General features: G+C 38.0%; 4 protein-coding genes and 3 long non-coding RNA genes across 11 annotated transcripts; 6 read left to right on the forward strand and 1 right to left on the reverse strand.

Annotated features, from left to right (window-relative positions):
- Nucleotides 1-112: 112 nt before the first annotated feature.
- Nucleotides 113-2,152, forward strand: LOC116927976 (radical S-adenosyl methionine domain-containing protein 2). The gene is made up of 5 exons (XM_032935033.2): nucleotides 113-923; nucleotides 989-1,413; nucleotides 1,480-1,629; nucleotides 1,704-1,736; nucleotides 1,820-2,152. The coding sequence occupies exons 1-5, from the start codon at nucleotides 671-673 to the stop codon at nucleotides 1,991-1,993; spliced, it is 1,035 nt and encodes a 344-aa protein (XP_032790924.2). The 5' UTR covers nucleotides 113-670; the 3' UTR covers nucleotides 1,994-2,152.
- Nucleotides 2,153-2,266: 114 nt separating this feature from the next.
- LOC116927977 (protein FRA10AC1) lies at nucleotides 2,267-4,009 on the forward strand. Its single transcript, XM_032935034.1, has 7 exons — nucleotides 2,267-2,369; nucleotides 2,433-2,492; nucleotides 2,569-2,674; nucleotides 2,803-2,965; nucleotides 3,031-3,196; nucleotides 3,255-3,414; nucleotides 3,608-4,009. The coding sequence occupies exons 2-7, from the start codon at nucleotides 2,454-2,456 to the stop codon at nucleotides 3,928-3,930; spliced, it is 957 nt and encodes a 318-aa protein (XP_032790925.1). The 5' UTR covers nucleotides 2,267-2,369; nucleotides 2,433-2,453; the 3' UTR covers nucleotides 3,931-4,009.
- On the reverse strand, nucleotides 3,200-5,159 carry LOC123474388. Its single transcript, XR_006649197.1, has 2 exons — nucleotides 4,959-5,159; nucleotides 3,200-4,820 (listed from the first exon to the last, which is right to left on the reverse strand). It is a non-coding gene; the product is annotated as an uncharacterized LOC123474388 (long non-coding RNA).
- A 147-nt stretch (nucleotides 5,160-5,306) lies between these two features.
- Nucleotides 5,307-7,042, forward strand: LOC116927978 (chromobox protein homolog 3). 2 transcript variants are annotated; one of them, XM_032935035.2, is made up of 5 exons: nucleotides 5,307-5,457; nucleotides 5,739-5,865; nucleotides 5,946-6,249; nucleotides 6,308-6,408; nucleotides 6,644-7,042. In XM_032935035.2, exons 2-5 carry the CDS (start codon nucleotides 5,747-5,749, stop codon nucleotides 6,783-6,785), a joined length of 666 nt encoding a protein of 221 aa, XP_032790926.1. In that variant the 5' UTR covers nucleotides 5,307-5,457; nucleotides 5,739-5,746; the 3' UTR covers nucleotides 6,786-7,042. The 2 variants fall into 2 exon arrangements, with proteins under 2 accessions (XP_032790926.1, XP_032790927.1); XM_032935036.2 differs by having other exon boundaries at nucleotides 5,320-5,457; nucleotides 5,733-5,865.
- Nucleotides 7,043-9,087: 2,045 nt separating this feature from the next.
- Nucleotides 9,088-10,573, forward strand: LOC116927982 (chromobox protein homolog 1). Its single transcript, XM_032935038.2, has 5 exons — nucleotides 9,088-9,249; nucleotides 9,330-9,525; nucleotides 9,593-9,769; nucleotides 9,849-10,031; nucleotides 10,094-10,573. Exons 2-5 carry the CDS (start codon nucleotides 9,407-9,409, stop codon nucleotides 10,269-10,271), a joined length of 657 nt encoding a protein of 218 aa, XP_032790929.1. The 5' UTR covers nucleotides 9,088-9,249; nucleotides 9,330-9,406; the 3' UTR covers nucleotides 10,272-10,573.
- Nucleotides 10,574-11,139: 566 nt separating this feature from the next.
- LOC116927983 lies at nucleotides 11,140-13,700 on the forward strand. Of its 4 annotated transcripts, none has more exons than XR_004396900.2 (8): nucleotides 11,140-11,991; nucleotides 12,071-12,190; nucleotides 12,244-12,378; nucleotides 12,442-12,568; nucleotides 12,632-12,789; nucleotides 12,863-13,223; nucleotides 13,284-13,371; nucleotides 13,443-13,700. It is a non-coding gene; the product is annotated as an uncharacterized LOC116927983 (long non-coding RNA). The 4 variants fall into 4 exon arrangements; XR_006649195.1 differs by having other exon boundaries at nucleotides 12,863-12,955; nucleotides 13,043-13,371; XR_004396899.2 differs by having other exon boundaries at nucleotides 12,629-12,789; nucleotides 12,863-13,371.
- Nucleotides 13,701-15,513: 1,813 nt separating this feature from the next.
- LOC116927985 lies at nucleotides 15,514-16,188 on the forward strand. Its single transcript, XR_004396908.2, has 2 exons — nucleotides 15,514-15,598; nucleotides 15,926-16,188. It is a non-coding gene; the product is annotated as an uncharacterized LOC116927985 (long non-coding RNA).
- The last annotated feature ends 123 nt before the right edge of the window (nucleotides 16,189-16,311 follow it).

Consider the following 16,311-nt stretch of genomic DNA (forward strand, 5'->3'; position numbering starts at 1 on the left):
GTATATCTAGACTTTTGAGAAAATGCAAAGCCATTGTGAAATTTCGTGTCGGGTTTTACATGAATCACCGGGATTGTTTATAGCTGCTCCAGCTACCCGATATATATTTAGTTTATGACTCTTGCTTTACCAGTTAAGATTCCAATATCACTCCGACCTCAGATTGATACTGGACGACGTCATCCCATTTTTCCATGTTTATTGAACATGGTGAATAATATAAATGGACTGCTAAATGCGCAGTCTGGTTTTTACAAAACTTCTTTATTACCTACTTGTTTATCTGTGTCCCTATCATTCCAGCAAGCCTTATCAATAAAAACCGATATCAGTACACGACAAATGTGTCCTAACAATGCACGATTCAGTACTGTTTCTGTCTAACCCTATGTAAATCTTTTCCCACATTGAAAACAAAAACATAATAATCTAAACGTGATCTGAGACGGCCGAACGGACTCAAATAATTTATAGCTGGAAATAATGGTTTGTAAGCCCCGCCTTGTGGCGTTATTCACCTCGGGTCTAAGCCGTTTACAGTGGGCTAACGTATTTAAAGGCCCTCTTAGACGCTTTTTGACCAAACAGAACAAAGGAACCAAGTGATCAAATCGCACTGCTAAATCAGACCTACCAAATACCGACTCCCATTTAGCGAATATCGGGCAAGATGATTGCGTTCGTCGACAATTGGCTTCAATTTCTCCATTCCATTTTTAAATGGTTTCTACAAATATATACACAAAAGAAAATTGAAAACAAATTGAAGGTTTCCAATTTATCGCCTAGACCGACCAGCGTCAATTACCACTTTACTCGCCAGTGCAACTACAGGTGCGGTTTTTGTTTTCACACGGCAAAATCCAGTTTTGTATTACCGCTAGAAGAGGCAATGCGAGGACTCCGACTGCTGCATGAAGCAGGTAACATCATAAATTAGGCTTCTCTTTTACTCTTTAAATTATGCTTACAACTTACGTTTGGCCAGGAATGGAAAAAATCAATTTCTCCGGTGGGGAGCCGTTCATTCATCAGAAAGGTCGCTATTTAGGCCACCTTGTTCGGTTTTGTAAGCGGGAGCTTGGCCTGGCTAGTGTTAGTATCGTCAGCAATGGTAGTCTCATCACCGAGGACTGGTTTATTCGATTTGGTGAGCATCTCGATATCTTGGCCATTTCATGCGACAGTTTCCAGCCAGAGACAAATAACCTCATAGGTCGCCATCGAAATAGCAATAAGAAAGAAGTTGCTACCTGCGAAGACGATGACCAGCACCTGGAGAGTTTGGAAAGGGTTAGAGGTTGGTGTCGTGACTACAGAGTGGCTTTCAAAATTAATTCGGTCATCAATACACATAACTTTGACGAAGATATGAACAGACAGATCCGGCAACTGAATCCTGTTCGCTGGAAGGTATAAATTTGAAAAAACAAAAAATATATAAATTGATGATTAAAAAACCATAATTAGTTTTATTAGGTGTTCCAGTGTTTACTAATTGGAGGAGAAAATCACGGTAAAGAAGCTTTAAGAAATGCGGAGAAATTTGTAGTCACCGATCAACAATTCGAGTCTTTCCTGCAACGCCATCGGGAAGTGGCCTGTTTGGTACCCGAATCCAACGTCAAGGTACGCAATTTATTAGTTTAATTTTAGTATAATTACGAACTTCGACGGGTTCTTTTTTTCTGAACTTGATACAGATGCGCAACTCTTACCTGATTTTGGACGAAAGGGTAATTAACAACACTTTTGACTTTTAAAAAGCATGTAAAACCACCGCGAACGGCGATCTCAATTTAAAACTGTCTGTTTTCAGATGCGATTTTTGGACTGTGTGGATGGAAGGAAGACACCTTCACCGTCGTTGTTGGATGTTGGCGTAGAAGCTGCCATCCAAGCGAGTGGTTTTGATGAAGCCATGTTTTTCCAACGAGGAGGCAAATATGTATGGAGCAAATCTGATATGTCTCCATCTCTATTGGAATGGTGATACCAGGCCTGAAACTGAACATACCTTTTACATGGCAGTTGTTCATTTTAGCCTTGTACATTAAACAAACATTAGTTTTTAGTTTTTACCTATTTAAGATGAAAGCTGCTATATTTTGTAATATCGCTGAGGATTCTAATAAAGGTATCTAGAACTAGATCCTCAGACTAGTAATGTTGAATACTGATTACCAATTTACCAGATTACGCCACACAAAAAAACAATTGAAACTCGAATTTCAACTAGTAAGTAGAATGTTCATGCATAGATGGCGGTAGAGACCGTAGTAAACACGTCAAAGAAACCTGAATTGTTTTGGCGGTTGGGTCGTGAATTTATAGACAGCAATTTAGTCTATAGATTAGTATAAAAATAAGTATACCGAAGAAATCAATTGTGAAGGAAATCAATTGTAAAGAAATCAATTGTATTATAACAGGCTTTCGTCTTGCTAAATACAATGTCTAAACGTAGTTCGAGACAAGGTTCCCCGCTTGAGGTACAGATATGCTTTGAGTATAGTTGCTTTTGCTCCATTTTGCAATCCATGATACTAATGTTTATTTGAAATAAAGCTTGACGCTGGAGGGTACGATTCCTCCTATGAAGGAGATGAAGAAGAAAACCAAAGGAAAAAGAGGAAGAAGGATTGGCTTGTGAAAGACAAGCCAAAAAGTGAAGGTATTATACTTAATACACTTCATTAGGCATCCCACTCACATGGCCAATTCAAGTTTATTTTTCTCCAATTATTTGTTTCAAAAAGATTTTGACATGTTTTTGATGGAAATAAATGTATTTCTTTACAGGCTTGGTACCGAAATCTGCCTTTACTGAGCAATATTCCCAAGAAGCAAGAAGAAGTATGCAGTCACAGCTGAGGGGATTAACAGCTTATGACCGTCACAAGCTTCTAATCAATCAATACTATCTCACCATACCAGGAGCAGTTGATATCCTGAAAAGAGATCAGTAACTCAAATATATTTGTTCTAAATTAGTGTATTTTACGTCATTACAGATATTGTTTGTTTCAGATCTAAGGATAAAAGAGATTTTGACATTATCAAAGATAATCATCAATTTCTTTGGGAGGAGGATGATGCAGTTGATACTTGGGGAAAACAGATAGCAAAGAAATACCATGATAAGCTGTTTAAAGAGTACTGTATTTGTGATCTTAGAAAATATAAGGAAAACAAGGTATTAAGAGAAAAAAAATAATTTATTACGAAAAGTAAAAATTTTTATTGCTATTTAGGTTGGCATTCGGTGGAGAATAGAAAAAGAAGTTGTAACAGGTAAAGGACAGTTCAGTTGCGGAGAACAAAATTGCACGGAAAAAGAAAATTTGAAAACCTGGGAGATTAACTTTGCTTATGTAGAGCATGAATTGAGAAAGAACTCCTTAGTCAAAATCCGTGAGTGTTGTTTCAAGTAGAGATCGGCCGCGATTACCTGAGACCCACCTTACTACCAGAAGGTAAAATGTGCTTTTTTCAGCTTAGCGCCAGTACCTTCCGGTAGTAAGCTTGTTCTCGGGTAATCAGGGCCGATCCCTAGTTTCAATTCATTCGAGAATCCTTCATTGATTAATCTGGTCGATCATTAAAGGTTTGTGCAGCGATTGTTCGCATAAACTTAACTTTCATCACAAAAGGAAAGAAGTGACGAAAAAGAAGAAGAGCAAGAAAGAAATGAAAAGCAAAATGTCACCAGGTGACCGGAGAAAGAGTGGCGGGGAACCAAGGTCTGAGAAGGTGACTCCAGAAACCAGTAGAAGTGACATGATTGACGGTGGAGAGACCTCCATTCCTTCCAGCAAAAATCAAGAACTCAGTGACAGCACAGATGTTTGGCGAGAGGGCCAACAGTCAACTGAGGAAAAATCCCGTGACGAAGAATTTGAAGAGTTTTTAGAAGACTTGTTTCTGTGAAACATACTATTCTTAAACAATGTGACTCCAACATTTCAATTTGCTTAAGATAATTTTACACGGTGGAACTAAGAGAAAACGTTGTGTGGAGAACACGTCGAATGTCGTGAGAATTTGATCACTGATGCCGGCCTGATAACCGTCCGGCACGAATGCCGGCCATCGTATGTTCGAAGTACGATGGTAGTCCGGTCACTTCATATGAACTATGTTCATAAAAAGAAACGTTTCGGCAGTATGAGTAAGTCATTAATTCGGTTACGCACAATACGTATGTATTCTTGCGAAACTGCATTGGAACCAGCTTGCATTTGGCATCTAAGATAGGACGTGTGCCCTGTATATAGGGATCATGTACAGACATGGCTTCGTATAAACAGCTTTCTCGCACATACTGAAGTTGTTTGTTTTCAAAGTATGGCCGACCTAGATGATTCTGCAAAACATGTGATGGAAGAATATGATGAAACAGTGACAGTAGAAGAGGAGACGGAAGAGGTTAATGACGAAGTAGATGATGATGAGTCTATCGGAAATGAGGAAGCTCACTGCAGCAAATATGGATGCCGATATTTTCTTCTAGCTGTGGCAATATTGTATCTGAGCATCATCTGCATGGCCTGCTATTTCATGTATCTTGGGAGGTTTTCTGTTTTGCGAGGATTCGGCCAAGTTAAAAAGACGTACAACTCATTTACGTTCTCAAATCTGAAACTTGTGGTTACAGGCCGTGATCCTATCTATATGGACGAGCAATAACTTCACATGATGAACAAGAAAGAATAAAAGCAAACGTTCCATCGCGCGTCGCTGCACAGTTTGGCGCTTTCTTCGGTCCTCAACTGATTATCATTTCAACGTCGCCCTACATGATGTGACAATGTAATACACTAAAATTGAAAAAAGAAAAATTTTGATCTTCTTTAAATGGACACATGCATACACGAGACCACCGTATTCGATGACCATAGCTAGATGGCCATGATACAATAACCAAGTAGTGAAAATGACTCGCCAAGAAGTGTTACCATCTTTTTTTTTTCGAAGACAATTCTTTATCGACCTTTTGTAAAAGGCTGTGAACTTGACCTTAAGCAACTAAACGTCAAAATAGTTTATCTTGTAGGTAATGCTTGTTGGTTAATAGCTGGTAAATGTAAATTTAATTTAGCTGGTTTAAATGTACATTGCTTTGTTTTAGGGTCACGGTTCACCACTGTACAGCTTATGAGGTCATGAACTGACAGCCATTACCTTTTCACAAATGGTGGGATAGCGATCAAACAACCAATGAGCGATGCCCTTGTTGAACAAGGCCGTTGTTGGCATTTGGCCCTAAATCGAATTTTACTGCTTCCCTTATGTTTTTTACTGCTCCCCTGATTGGTCAACACCAAGTGGCGACATTGGGGAAGGAAAGAAAGAAGTATCGACAGCTTCTCATTAGTATGCCGTGATTTCAGGGTTCAAGCCGACAGAAAGTGATTCCGTTAAATTGATAACATTAGCGACTGGTTCCTGTTACACGTGAGTTTAGTTTTAGTGTTTTAAACCATAGATCTGCTATCTAGCAAGCCCAATTTGTTTAAACATAATGCAATTACTAAAATCTGTCTTAATCTAATTCATAATAAGTTTGATGTGATTAGTATGCCATGCTTCTCCATCATTTGGATGACGTATTTGTTGTATTATAACGTTTAAATCGATTAGATTATTACGCGCAGTGATGAAATTGCTTATAATATCTCTGTATAGGGAAAGCATTCAAAAACACATTGTGAATAATTGTAATTTTCAAGTTGCAGTCTGCATTATGGGGCGAAGTGTGAATACTACTAAGGGCAAAAAGAAGGCAGTTCAGGATAAGCCTTCATCTCCAGAAAGTGATCATGCAGAGCCAGAATATGAAGTTGAGAAAGTTGTTGATCGGAGGTTGGTAGTGCATTTTCCATTTGGTAGATTTTCAAGAGGTCTAGGTTCTAATCTAGGGTGTTCCCTGTTAATTTTTTTAGAGAAGTAAATGGCAAGGTGGAGTATCTCCTAAAATGGATTGGCTATGGTGATGATGACAACACATGGGAACCAGTGGAAGCTCTAGAGTGTCATGAGCTTATTGAGGAATTTGAAAAGAAAAGAAAGGAAAATGAGCAAGAAAAAAAGAAATCATCTGAAAGTAAAACAAATAAATCAGATGAAATAAAAACAAAAAAGCAAGCTGAAACCAAAGAAAAGAAACGTCCTTCATCCAATAAAGATAGGGATAAACAACCAATGGAGAAGGCCCATGGAAGAAAAGAAGCTGAGGGTGTAAATCATGTAATTAGTTATTAAGTATTCTTTGTTGTCAGTTGCTTTCAGAATTGAAATTTTTTAGACTTCAAATCCAAGAGGAACTGAACTAGATCAGGAGCCAGAAGTAATTATAGGAGCCACCGATAACTTTCATAAGGGCGAGCTTGCGTTTCTCGTCAAGTGGTGAGTTTAACTTCTTCCATATCCATGTCTACTATTACTAATATCAAACAAAATGACATTGAGGCTCTTGGTTTAACTTCTACTTTCTAGTACACTGAAAAATTTTAATATAGTTTAGTATCCAACAAAAACTAGTTTTTGCCATAATGTTCGAAACATATATTTCTACTGGATTTGCACATTACTTCGTTGTCGTGAGGCACAAATTGTATTTTGAATTTTGCAAATTCTGTAGGAAATCTAGTGACACCCCCGAGTTTGTTCTCTCGTCTCGAGCCAACGTCATGTGGCCACAGATGGTAATTAAGTTCTACGAAAGCCGATTACAGTGGTCTTCAAATGCTATGGAAGGTGAAGAGATAGATACTTTGGAATAGGATTGTCACTTCAAGTTCCAAGTATCAAACGGAAAAGTAGCTCTCTGATCATAAAGTAATAGAGCTACAGATTTTTTTTTTTTTTAATATTCTTTCTCGTTTGATTTATCGGGGCACTTGTTCTTATTCTTCGTGCGCGTTTTTCTTAAACTAGAAAATGCTCTTACGTTATCCCTGCTTTGCCAGTTTTTGTTTTCAAGTATTCATTACCAAAACGTTCATTAAAAAAATCCAGAAATAAATACCGTGTTATCTTACGCTACCGATTTCCCTATCTTCTGTGCGAAAGAAATTTCGCCAATTGCAATGCTGGAGGAAAAAGTTGTTTGCCACACTAAGGAAAACCCAGAAAAATGTTGCTCGGCTTCATGCGCAAAATCCGTTCGAAAAACCATATCAAGAGGATTGTGTAGGACTAAATCTTTCACTTTTATTAGCATCACCAACAGTAAATTCTGTTTGAATTGGCGGCTGATATTGACACAGGTTTGCGAAGTGGACGGCTACTTTCAGTTTGTGGCGAAACTTGAAATTTATACATTTCTTCCTTGGTTACAACAGATTGCCGGCGCAGGAGGATACCTTGTCGTTGATGGGAGTAGAGAAACACGAATGAAGGAAAAGGTGTGCCGTAGTATCACTAGTAGTGGCACTGCCAAACACTCATCGGAATCCAGTCATTTCTGAATGACTCCATTTAGAATAATGATGAAGCATCAAATTTCGAGGACGAACATAAAGTCCTATAAGAAATATCTTTGCTGAATGGAAGCATTATCTTGCATCGATAGTCTTGGCTATGGCTTGGCTTCTTATCAAGAGAGCGTCCATTATGGCCACATTCAAGGTATGATTCGCTGAAATTCTTTATAAAATGTAAATTAAATGGTAAAAAAGATACATGCCTTATTAATTAATAAGTTTAAAGTAACCGAGTCTATTCGCTGGTTTACGGGATACTGTTGGGAACAGGCAATGGTAAGACGCATGTAAATTTTTTTAATCTAATTAAACGAAAATCGTTTGAAGACTTTCTAGGTTATAAACAGTCAAATCAGTGCTAATTTGAAAGTGACGAGAATTAACGTAGAGGTATTTTTTTTAACTTGGGGCGTCAATTTTCCCCCATGGATCTAATCAGAGATGCAAACCCGATTGAAACCAATGGATTAATGCAGAAACATAATCGTAATGGAAAATTCAAATATAATCGAAGCACTTGCCTGATTACTACCCCGATTAAGCCCCATTTTACCCCGATTCCTAACCTGAAACTTGGCGCCATGTTAAGGCCGTCATCTTTGAAGATGGCGTCTGGGCTTAGGGGGAACCTCTCCTTTTTTCCCTGTCCTGGTTGAAGAAGTAATCCTCGGATCGTTTCCCGATTACCTTCTAGGAGCGGGAAGAGGACCCCGATCACAACCAATCGGGGCCGATCTCTAATTACAGTTAGGGATCGGCTCCGGTGTAAATATATGTTGACCTTGATCAGCTTAATAAACGAAGGTACTAGCGCCCACACGTAAAATGTGTTTGTTTTTTCTGCTTTTTTCACCGTCGTACAAGTACCTTCCGTATTAAGTTGGTCAAAGTCAACCCATATTTGCACCGGGGCCAGAGTCATAGACCCCTTGTTCCTCCACTATGGCTATTTTCCCTCTCAGAAAAGGGGTATCCTCTTGCGGGGAATACTATTAAAAAAAACGAGGGTTTTAGGTCGGGGAGGTTGGGGCGTAAGAGTGATTTTCCACCCGTGAGAGCGCCTCTTGTGGGTATACTGCTATTACAGTTACAGTCGTGCATAGGGCTCGGCCCCGATCACATTCTAATCGGGGACACCGCTAAGCCTCCCTGATAAAAATGAATGGGGGAAGTTCGGTGCGGGGATTTCTTTTTTCGGTGCGGGGATTTCTTTTTTCGGTGCGGAACGGTGCTATAATCGGTGCTGCACCGATAGCACCGCTTCAGCCATAGGGGGTTAGTCTTACCAGTGACCTTGCGTTCTGATAGGCCAACGAGAAGCACGTGACTAGGGTCACACTTTGTTCTTGTTGGCCGCAGGCAACTGCCAATTTAGATCACTATTCATTGATAATCGGGGAAGGCACCGATCACCGATATCACCGCACCGAGCACCGAAATCACTTCCCCGATTAAGATTATCCCCGCACTGGATCGACTAAAAAGCTCCCCGATTGGCGCGGGGCCGAGCGCTAACTGCAATCTGCAAGCGCTCCAAAATTCAGATATAATTTTTGGTTTGGCAACCATGCAAATCTTCCATTTCCGTAACGCTACTTTTGGCGGGTGTCAGGCATTCTGATACCGAAACATTGTCACGTGACAAGCCAAAGTCCAATAACGGCGTCGGTTAACCCATCATATGGAACTCAAACCTAGCTCAGACTGGAATAAGTTAAACGTTTATAGTACGAAGTCCTTAGCGAACTTAACTTTTCTTGAGGTATTCAATCATTCTTTTCTCTCGAACTTAAACTTGCATTTGGATAAATGGTTCAAACATTAAGTGTTATTGTCTTATAGCTGGTTTCCGTGTAGCAGTTTGGTCTAGTAGCGGACGCGTACAGGAGAATAATTCGGTTCTCTTCACCCTCTTCACCATGAGTCGCTCCACCAGAAGCAAAGTAGAAAAACAAGACAAAAGTGAAACTAATGTTGACTTGGAGACTCAAAAGAATGTAGAAGAAAAGTATGTGGTAGAGAAAGTTGTCGATAAAAGGTTTGTACGATGTCTAATAACTTGATTTCTTTTTAACATTCAATTGAGCTTATTACAATATATTCAGAAAGAGAAAAGGTGCAGTGCAGTATCTTCTAAAATGGAAAGGTTATGACGAAAGTGAAAACACATGGGAGCAGGCAGAAAACATGGATTGCCCTGATTTAATTTCAGAATTTGAAAACCAGACAAAAAGAATGAAAAAAGAAGAAGAATACATAGTAGAAAAGATTATGGATAAGAGGTATGTTTGCAACTGTAAGAATTTTTAATGCCAGCCATGCTAAAGCTTAATTATATCAATTATTGTATGTTTTATGTAGAGTAAGGAAGGGGAAAGTTCAATATCTTTTGAAATGGAAAGGCTTTGACCATAGTACCAATACATGGGAAAATGAAGAAAACATGGATTGTCCTGGTTTAATTTCAGAGTTTGAAAATGAGAAAAAAAAAGCAGGAAAAAGCAAGGAAGAATTGTACACTGTTGAACAAATCATGGACAAAAGGCTAGTACATCATCAAGCAATACCAGCATTACATACTAAGCATTCAATTTCTTTAAATCTAGAATTGTGAAGGGAAAAGTGCAGTACCTCTTAAAATGGAAAGGATACGATCATAGCCAAAATACCTGGGAAAGCCATGAAAACATGGAGTGCCCTGATTTGATTGCAGCATTTGAAAAAATAGAGAAACAAAGGGAAAGCCATAATAAAAATAGGAAGTCGGCAAGAAACTCCTTATAAATGTGTGTACCCCTTTTGACACAAGAGAACGAAGAAGAAAGAAGATCGGAGTCCGAAGGTTGTAGCGAACGGGCCTTAGCTTTCATACTTGAATGTTAGATTTGTTACTGTTCCTTTATGCACAAATCGGTCTCAGAATTCTTGCCCATACCCTTCCTCTTTACGGTTTTTATCGACTGATTTTGTTTGATCCAAAACAGTTTTCATGTCATACGTTCCCTAGTTCAACAAGACTATTTCCTCGTCCCACCTTGTGAAATGTATTCGCAAGATACCCATTAATACATCATAATTTGCTGATAGTGATCCTACCTAGATTACTCGCATTTGGTACGATTCCCTGTCGTTTGTTTGTAATGAGATGGGATCACATTGTAGGCCATACAATTGTTTGTAATTGACGGGCCCATCAAGAAAAAAACCTGCTGAGGAACAGTTTCCCAATAGATATCTATCGTCGAGAAAGAATGAAGCCACCGGACATCGAAATGCTTTATGGAAATCTTTCTCTTTCCGCATTGGCGCAGGGCGTACGCAAGGCCTACTTAATGCTTAAGGCCTGTAAACTCAAATACCTCCTATGGCTGGTAGGCGTTCCCTAGTAAGAGCCAATCAGACAAAAAAACAAGGGTTACGACGACACCATCTGACTCCCATTGATAACATTACATAAAATCGACTTGAACCGACATACTCCTATCCAGAAATTTCTAGACGTAGTCCTTAACCACCATACCAATACCGATGCTAGTTTGATGGTAATGGTGAAATTATAAAAATATTACTTAGTGCACACAAATATTTTTCAAAGAGGTGATTTTTTACACTTACTGGAATTCTTTAACTAAAAGTTAAGGATTCTAAGATACTCTTAATTAAAAAATACAAGGAAACCCTGTTTTTGATTAATCTTGTATTTAGGTTTTCGAAGCAGTGGCAGTAGCGAGCGCCAGATGGTGTTGTCGTAACCCTTGTTTTTCCTCTGATTAGTTGTTACCAGGTAACGCGTCACAGTTTAAAGGCCTTAAGCATTAAGTAGGCCTTGCCTGCGCATGGCTTTGCCAGGCTTTTGGTATCAAGTCAATGTATGACTTTTTAAAATGTGGATTAAGTGTTGTGTTTTGTTTTGTAACAGCACAGACTACGAAGTAAAGACCGATATCCCCTATCTCATTGTGTAGGCGATGCTCGGTCTTAACCGCTAGGGGCATGGCGTAAGTATTGGACAAATTTTTCAGCTTTTTCACATTTTAGTACTGAATACGTGCTTCACACACACGTATTAGCGGGAATTGTAGTTAACTTTATTCCATCAATTGTACACCTTCATTTTCTAGATCCAATTCCGATATCCTGTGAATTATTTCAGAATTTAATTCAGATTTTCGGGTGCGTTTCTTAAAATTCTTATTTACCCCATCTTTTTCACCATCTTTTGGTAGTATACAGCTCATCATGAAACGCTGCATTTCAGACAGCATTTTTTTTTATCGCTCTTAAATGAGCGCGAAGTTCTGTTGTTACCGTTGCTACTCTGTTATCTTTATGTTGACATTTATCAAGATCAAATTCTTATTAAGTTAATAGTGTTTCGAAGCATTCAAATCTACTTAAATCCTAACGAATTACTAGCTTACATTTTGAAAAGAAATACGTAAATGAAAAAAATAAAAAACTTTTTCCAAACGCTGTTGCTACCATATTTGAAGTTGCTAAAAATGTAAGTATTTGTAATAAATAGTAATGTATAATGATATACTTCATTTACATCTTGTAATTGATCATTTTTTACTTCTTAGGCAACTGTGTTGTATAATCAGTCACACAACACATTGCTCTGTTATTTGAATGGACAATCAAGATCTCAACAACTAGAGCCTGTCAACTCTCATCATACTCATACTCCAACTACATCCACTGTAAGTGCAGTCTTTTTTATATGCAATGCTGTTTACTGATTCATCTTGTTTAGGCAAGAAACTTGAGTACACAGTCACCTAAATCACCGCCTGTCCCCATTTCTCATCTTACTGATTCGGATTTGGGGCAAGGATTGAGGATGAAGGGCATACATTTGTTTCCCGTTACTAGTTTTGTAAAACAAATGGTAAATTGTTTAAATGAAAAAACATGTGACCTATTGTTACTTTAAATAAATTGTTTTCAAAAGTGGGGATTGATTCCAAGTCTCCAGCTTCCCAGGTAGACACCCATCAACAAAGCCATGGGTGACAGATGATATTCACAGCGGGCATGACTGTGTTGTAAATTTATATCACTTTTACAAAGCCAATCAGGTATTACAAAAATGGCTTTTTTTAAATAGAATTATATTACTTCTTTGCTTCATTGGACAGCAGATTTAGATCACGTGTCTACTGTGAAAGAGATCGTGTGCCTAAAAAAATGGCTTTCTCCGTTTGCGACATCAGACTTCCCCAGTGTGTCAATCTGATGCAGAGCCCTTGAAATCAAGTTGAACGTTTTGAAACATCTCAGGTCAAAGCTGAAGTTCTAGGTCTGTCGGTTTTTTCTGCTTGTAAACCCGCGATTAAAACTAATTGAAGTGCAATTTGTTGTCTGGTTTGCAGATGTATTAGAAAAGTCATCGCTTTTTGGTTAGTATCTTCGCCACCCGGTGCATCAATTGGAATGAAGTTCACTTCCTCGACGTCATTGCTCACGTAATTTAATAACTTAGTGCTTCGAAAAAAGTTGTACTTATCTTCAATTTCTAAAAGAAAAATTTAATGCATTATTCTTATCTCGAGGTTATATCGATCCGCAAGGGTAAATCGAAAGAGGGTATTCTTTTCCTTGACATAAGAACGGAAATTTAAGCATTAGCAAGTCATCCGCATTCAAACAGATCAAATGCACGAGGTATTCCGCCTCGTCCGGCAACTTACCATCCAGCAACGCATCCATAAACAGAATGTATTAAAGAGGAAAGTAATTGACCAAATGTTGACTCAACGATTTCCATGCAAGATGAATGTTTATATATCCAAGGAGGTCTGGTGAGCAGGATGCAACGGACTATATCATGTCAAACTATTAGCTGAATACAAGGAATACCATCAGTTCCCCAGAACGAGAGGTAATACTATTGAATACAAATTGATAGAAAAACGTTTATGTATTGATCCATGTTTCGTTTCCTTTACATAGGATAATAATCATAAAGAGGCAACAAGTTAAACGAGATTTTAAAATGATAACAGTTGGAAGCGCATGTGGAAATTTCGAAGAACGCTACCTAAACGTTACCTTTAGTCGCTGATCCATCTCGAAGATAAAATAAGTTATTTTTATAAATTAAAGTGCATATCTGGGCTCCCTTCTTTTCTGTGGCCCCGTTTCCCCTTGACTTATGATAAGCCCGTAGGGGGTCATGCCCCTACTGTGATCAGCAGCAAAGGTTGTGAGTGCGCTGTCCGGAAAGGGGACGTGGGGGTCCTCAAGTTCTGAGATATCATTGGAGGGCGAAGAGGCTACCCACAAATCCGAATAACGGTTAATCGCTCACGTAAAAACTTGTCCGAAACCTTCCATCCTTTTCCGGCTTCTCTTAGCCACTCCCCGGGTAATCTCCCCGGGGGTTCAGTTCAATTGAGGTAGGGTTTACCCCTACCTTGATTTACTTTAAAGTTTATATATCAATACAAAATGCTGAAAAAAAAATTTTTCAAAAATGTTTTTATTTCTTCTGACACGTATACTCCTGGTTTTACTGAAATTTCGTTCAAGAGCGTAGTTTTACAAGTGTACCTTTCACGGACGAAGTCAATAGGGATTAAGTTTCATTTACATCTCAAATTTCTATTGACAAGTCTTATTCATGTGTACACTGTTTGAAAGTGCCGTATTGACGTTCGATTAATATCTGATTAATTCATAGTTCATTTCAACTAGACTCTGTAAGGAATCGAACCTTTAGTTTACAGCATGCCTTGCCGATGCTCAACCACAGAGCCATGAGTCACATTACTGAGCTCACTGTTTCACTTTGTCATTTGAGGTATGTGTACATTTAGGTGTAAATATACATAAGCTATATACACCTAAAATTATATTGTTAAATGGAAATTTCCAAGGTAAACGGATGACATATTGTTCCCTTTGCAGACTGTTTGAGTGGCATGTGAAGAGCTTCCATTTTACTAAACTTAACTACACATGAGAATGGTATATATCAACCAAAAGCAAGAATAAACAGTGAAATTGAATTTATCAGCTGCAACTCAACTACTAATCTAATTATGTTCAATAAATCACCCCCTAAACTTAAATTCAATGATACACAGGCTTGAAATTTATTGTTTCGTAATGCTTGTATTAATTTTTTTTTCACAGACTACAAATACAACTAGCTGCAGTCAAGCACAGAAGTGCCACAATCTGTTGCCGCAAGTAAGACAACTATGATATAACTACAAGAGCATAATGAAGAGTTTTAGCAAGGAAAAGGTTCAAAAAATTTTACGAGTGCAATCTCTTTCAATTTCCTACAATTATCAATCTACATCTAGGAAACATGTGGTAAAATTTAAAAATAAACTATAATCAATCGCATGAGAACACAATGTGTTTAATTGACATATTTGTGAACAATAAAGTCTTTTTCCATTTGGGAAAGGGATCGTGGATTCTCATAAAGCATCAACAAAGTTTCTCCACAGACTAGGAGTAGAACCACAGTCTACTCCCAGTCTGTGGTGGTTCACTACCAACACTGTTAAACATTAGACAATAAAACCAAGGCCTTTAGAATTATGAATCAGAAGATCAAAATGATTTGACTTGTCCGTTCTTCTTCTACCCGAATTGAAACATTTGTTTTTGCTTCTTTACAGCCATATTAAATTATAAAAACCAATTTTCTTTTAAAAATAAAACACTTACGTGCTTACATCAACCCCACTCCTGAAGGATATTAACCACTTTCGAAGCAGACGAACTGTTTGAATAACTCAAATTTGCCTAGTGTTTACATGATTTACATTACAGTAGTTAGAGTTTTACAAAATTTACATGATTTGGATTCGAAATTCAAGGACAATTACAAAAACAATACAAATTACAAAAAAGTCGGACTTGCTTCTCTTACGGAGAGGTGGGAGGGTTTTAAGTTAGGTTTCAAAGTAGGTTGTGCCACTGCTGCATTTTTTCAAGACATCTAGGGGAGAAATAACCAACTCAGAAACTTTTTCATGGCAATATCAGCTGTTTCATTTCGGGTTTGACGTCTACTGAGAATGCCTGCGTCATTAAAGTCTTGTTAAAATTGCAATCTTGATGTCGTGTGGTTTTACCTGGAATTTAGCGTAGGTTTTCCATTTTATGCTTTACAATAGGTCCACTTTAAAGTAAACTCATACTTAGTTAAAAGTACTATGGCACTTATTTGTTTTTGACACACATTGTACCATACTTATTCAAAATTTTTCGAAGTAGAAGCATGGGTTGACTTTGCCAGCACGTTTTAAATCTCATTCAGTCAAATGCATCCAATTTTTAAACCAATGGCACTCTTTAAAGAAAATAGCTCTTAATATTGTTTTCCAACATAAATTTCCTAGTTTTTTGCATGTATCATAAGATAGTGTTACAATTGATCATTAACATTATTACTATTTTAACTTTACTTTTAGGTCTCAGAACTGTGCCCGATGTGCTGTGATGGCCACAGGACCTTTTTCTGACAGAATGCAATGCAACAGATGTTTTGTTGCCACTGTAAATAAAAGATCTATAGTGTCACTCTTGTCTTCATGAATTGCTAGCTCACACGTAAGAAGAAAAAGGAAGTTAAAGTTTTTGGTTTTGTCATTGTGTTTATTGCAGACTTTGTTTGTCACATGGTGAAGGCTACTGTTAAAAATGAAAACCAAAAAAATTCTTTTATTTACGGTGATTCTTTTGGGTTTACTTTCGACGATAGTTCTTCAGATTTGTAAATTGGTGTGAATAGTCACTTACTCAATGGACGACGAGATTAAGTGAAAGGTTTGTGAAATCAGTTATGTAATGTTATGGT

Source organism: Daphnia magna, linkage group LG7 (genome assembly GCF_020631705.1).
Source record: "Daphnia magna isolate NIES linkage group LG7, ASM2063170v1.1, whole genome shotgun sequence".
In the NCBI taxonomy this organism is placed as follows: Eukaryota; Metazoa; Arthropoda; class Branchiopoda; order Diplostraca; family Daphniidae; genus Daphnia; species Daphnia magna.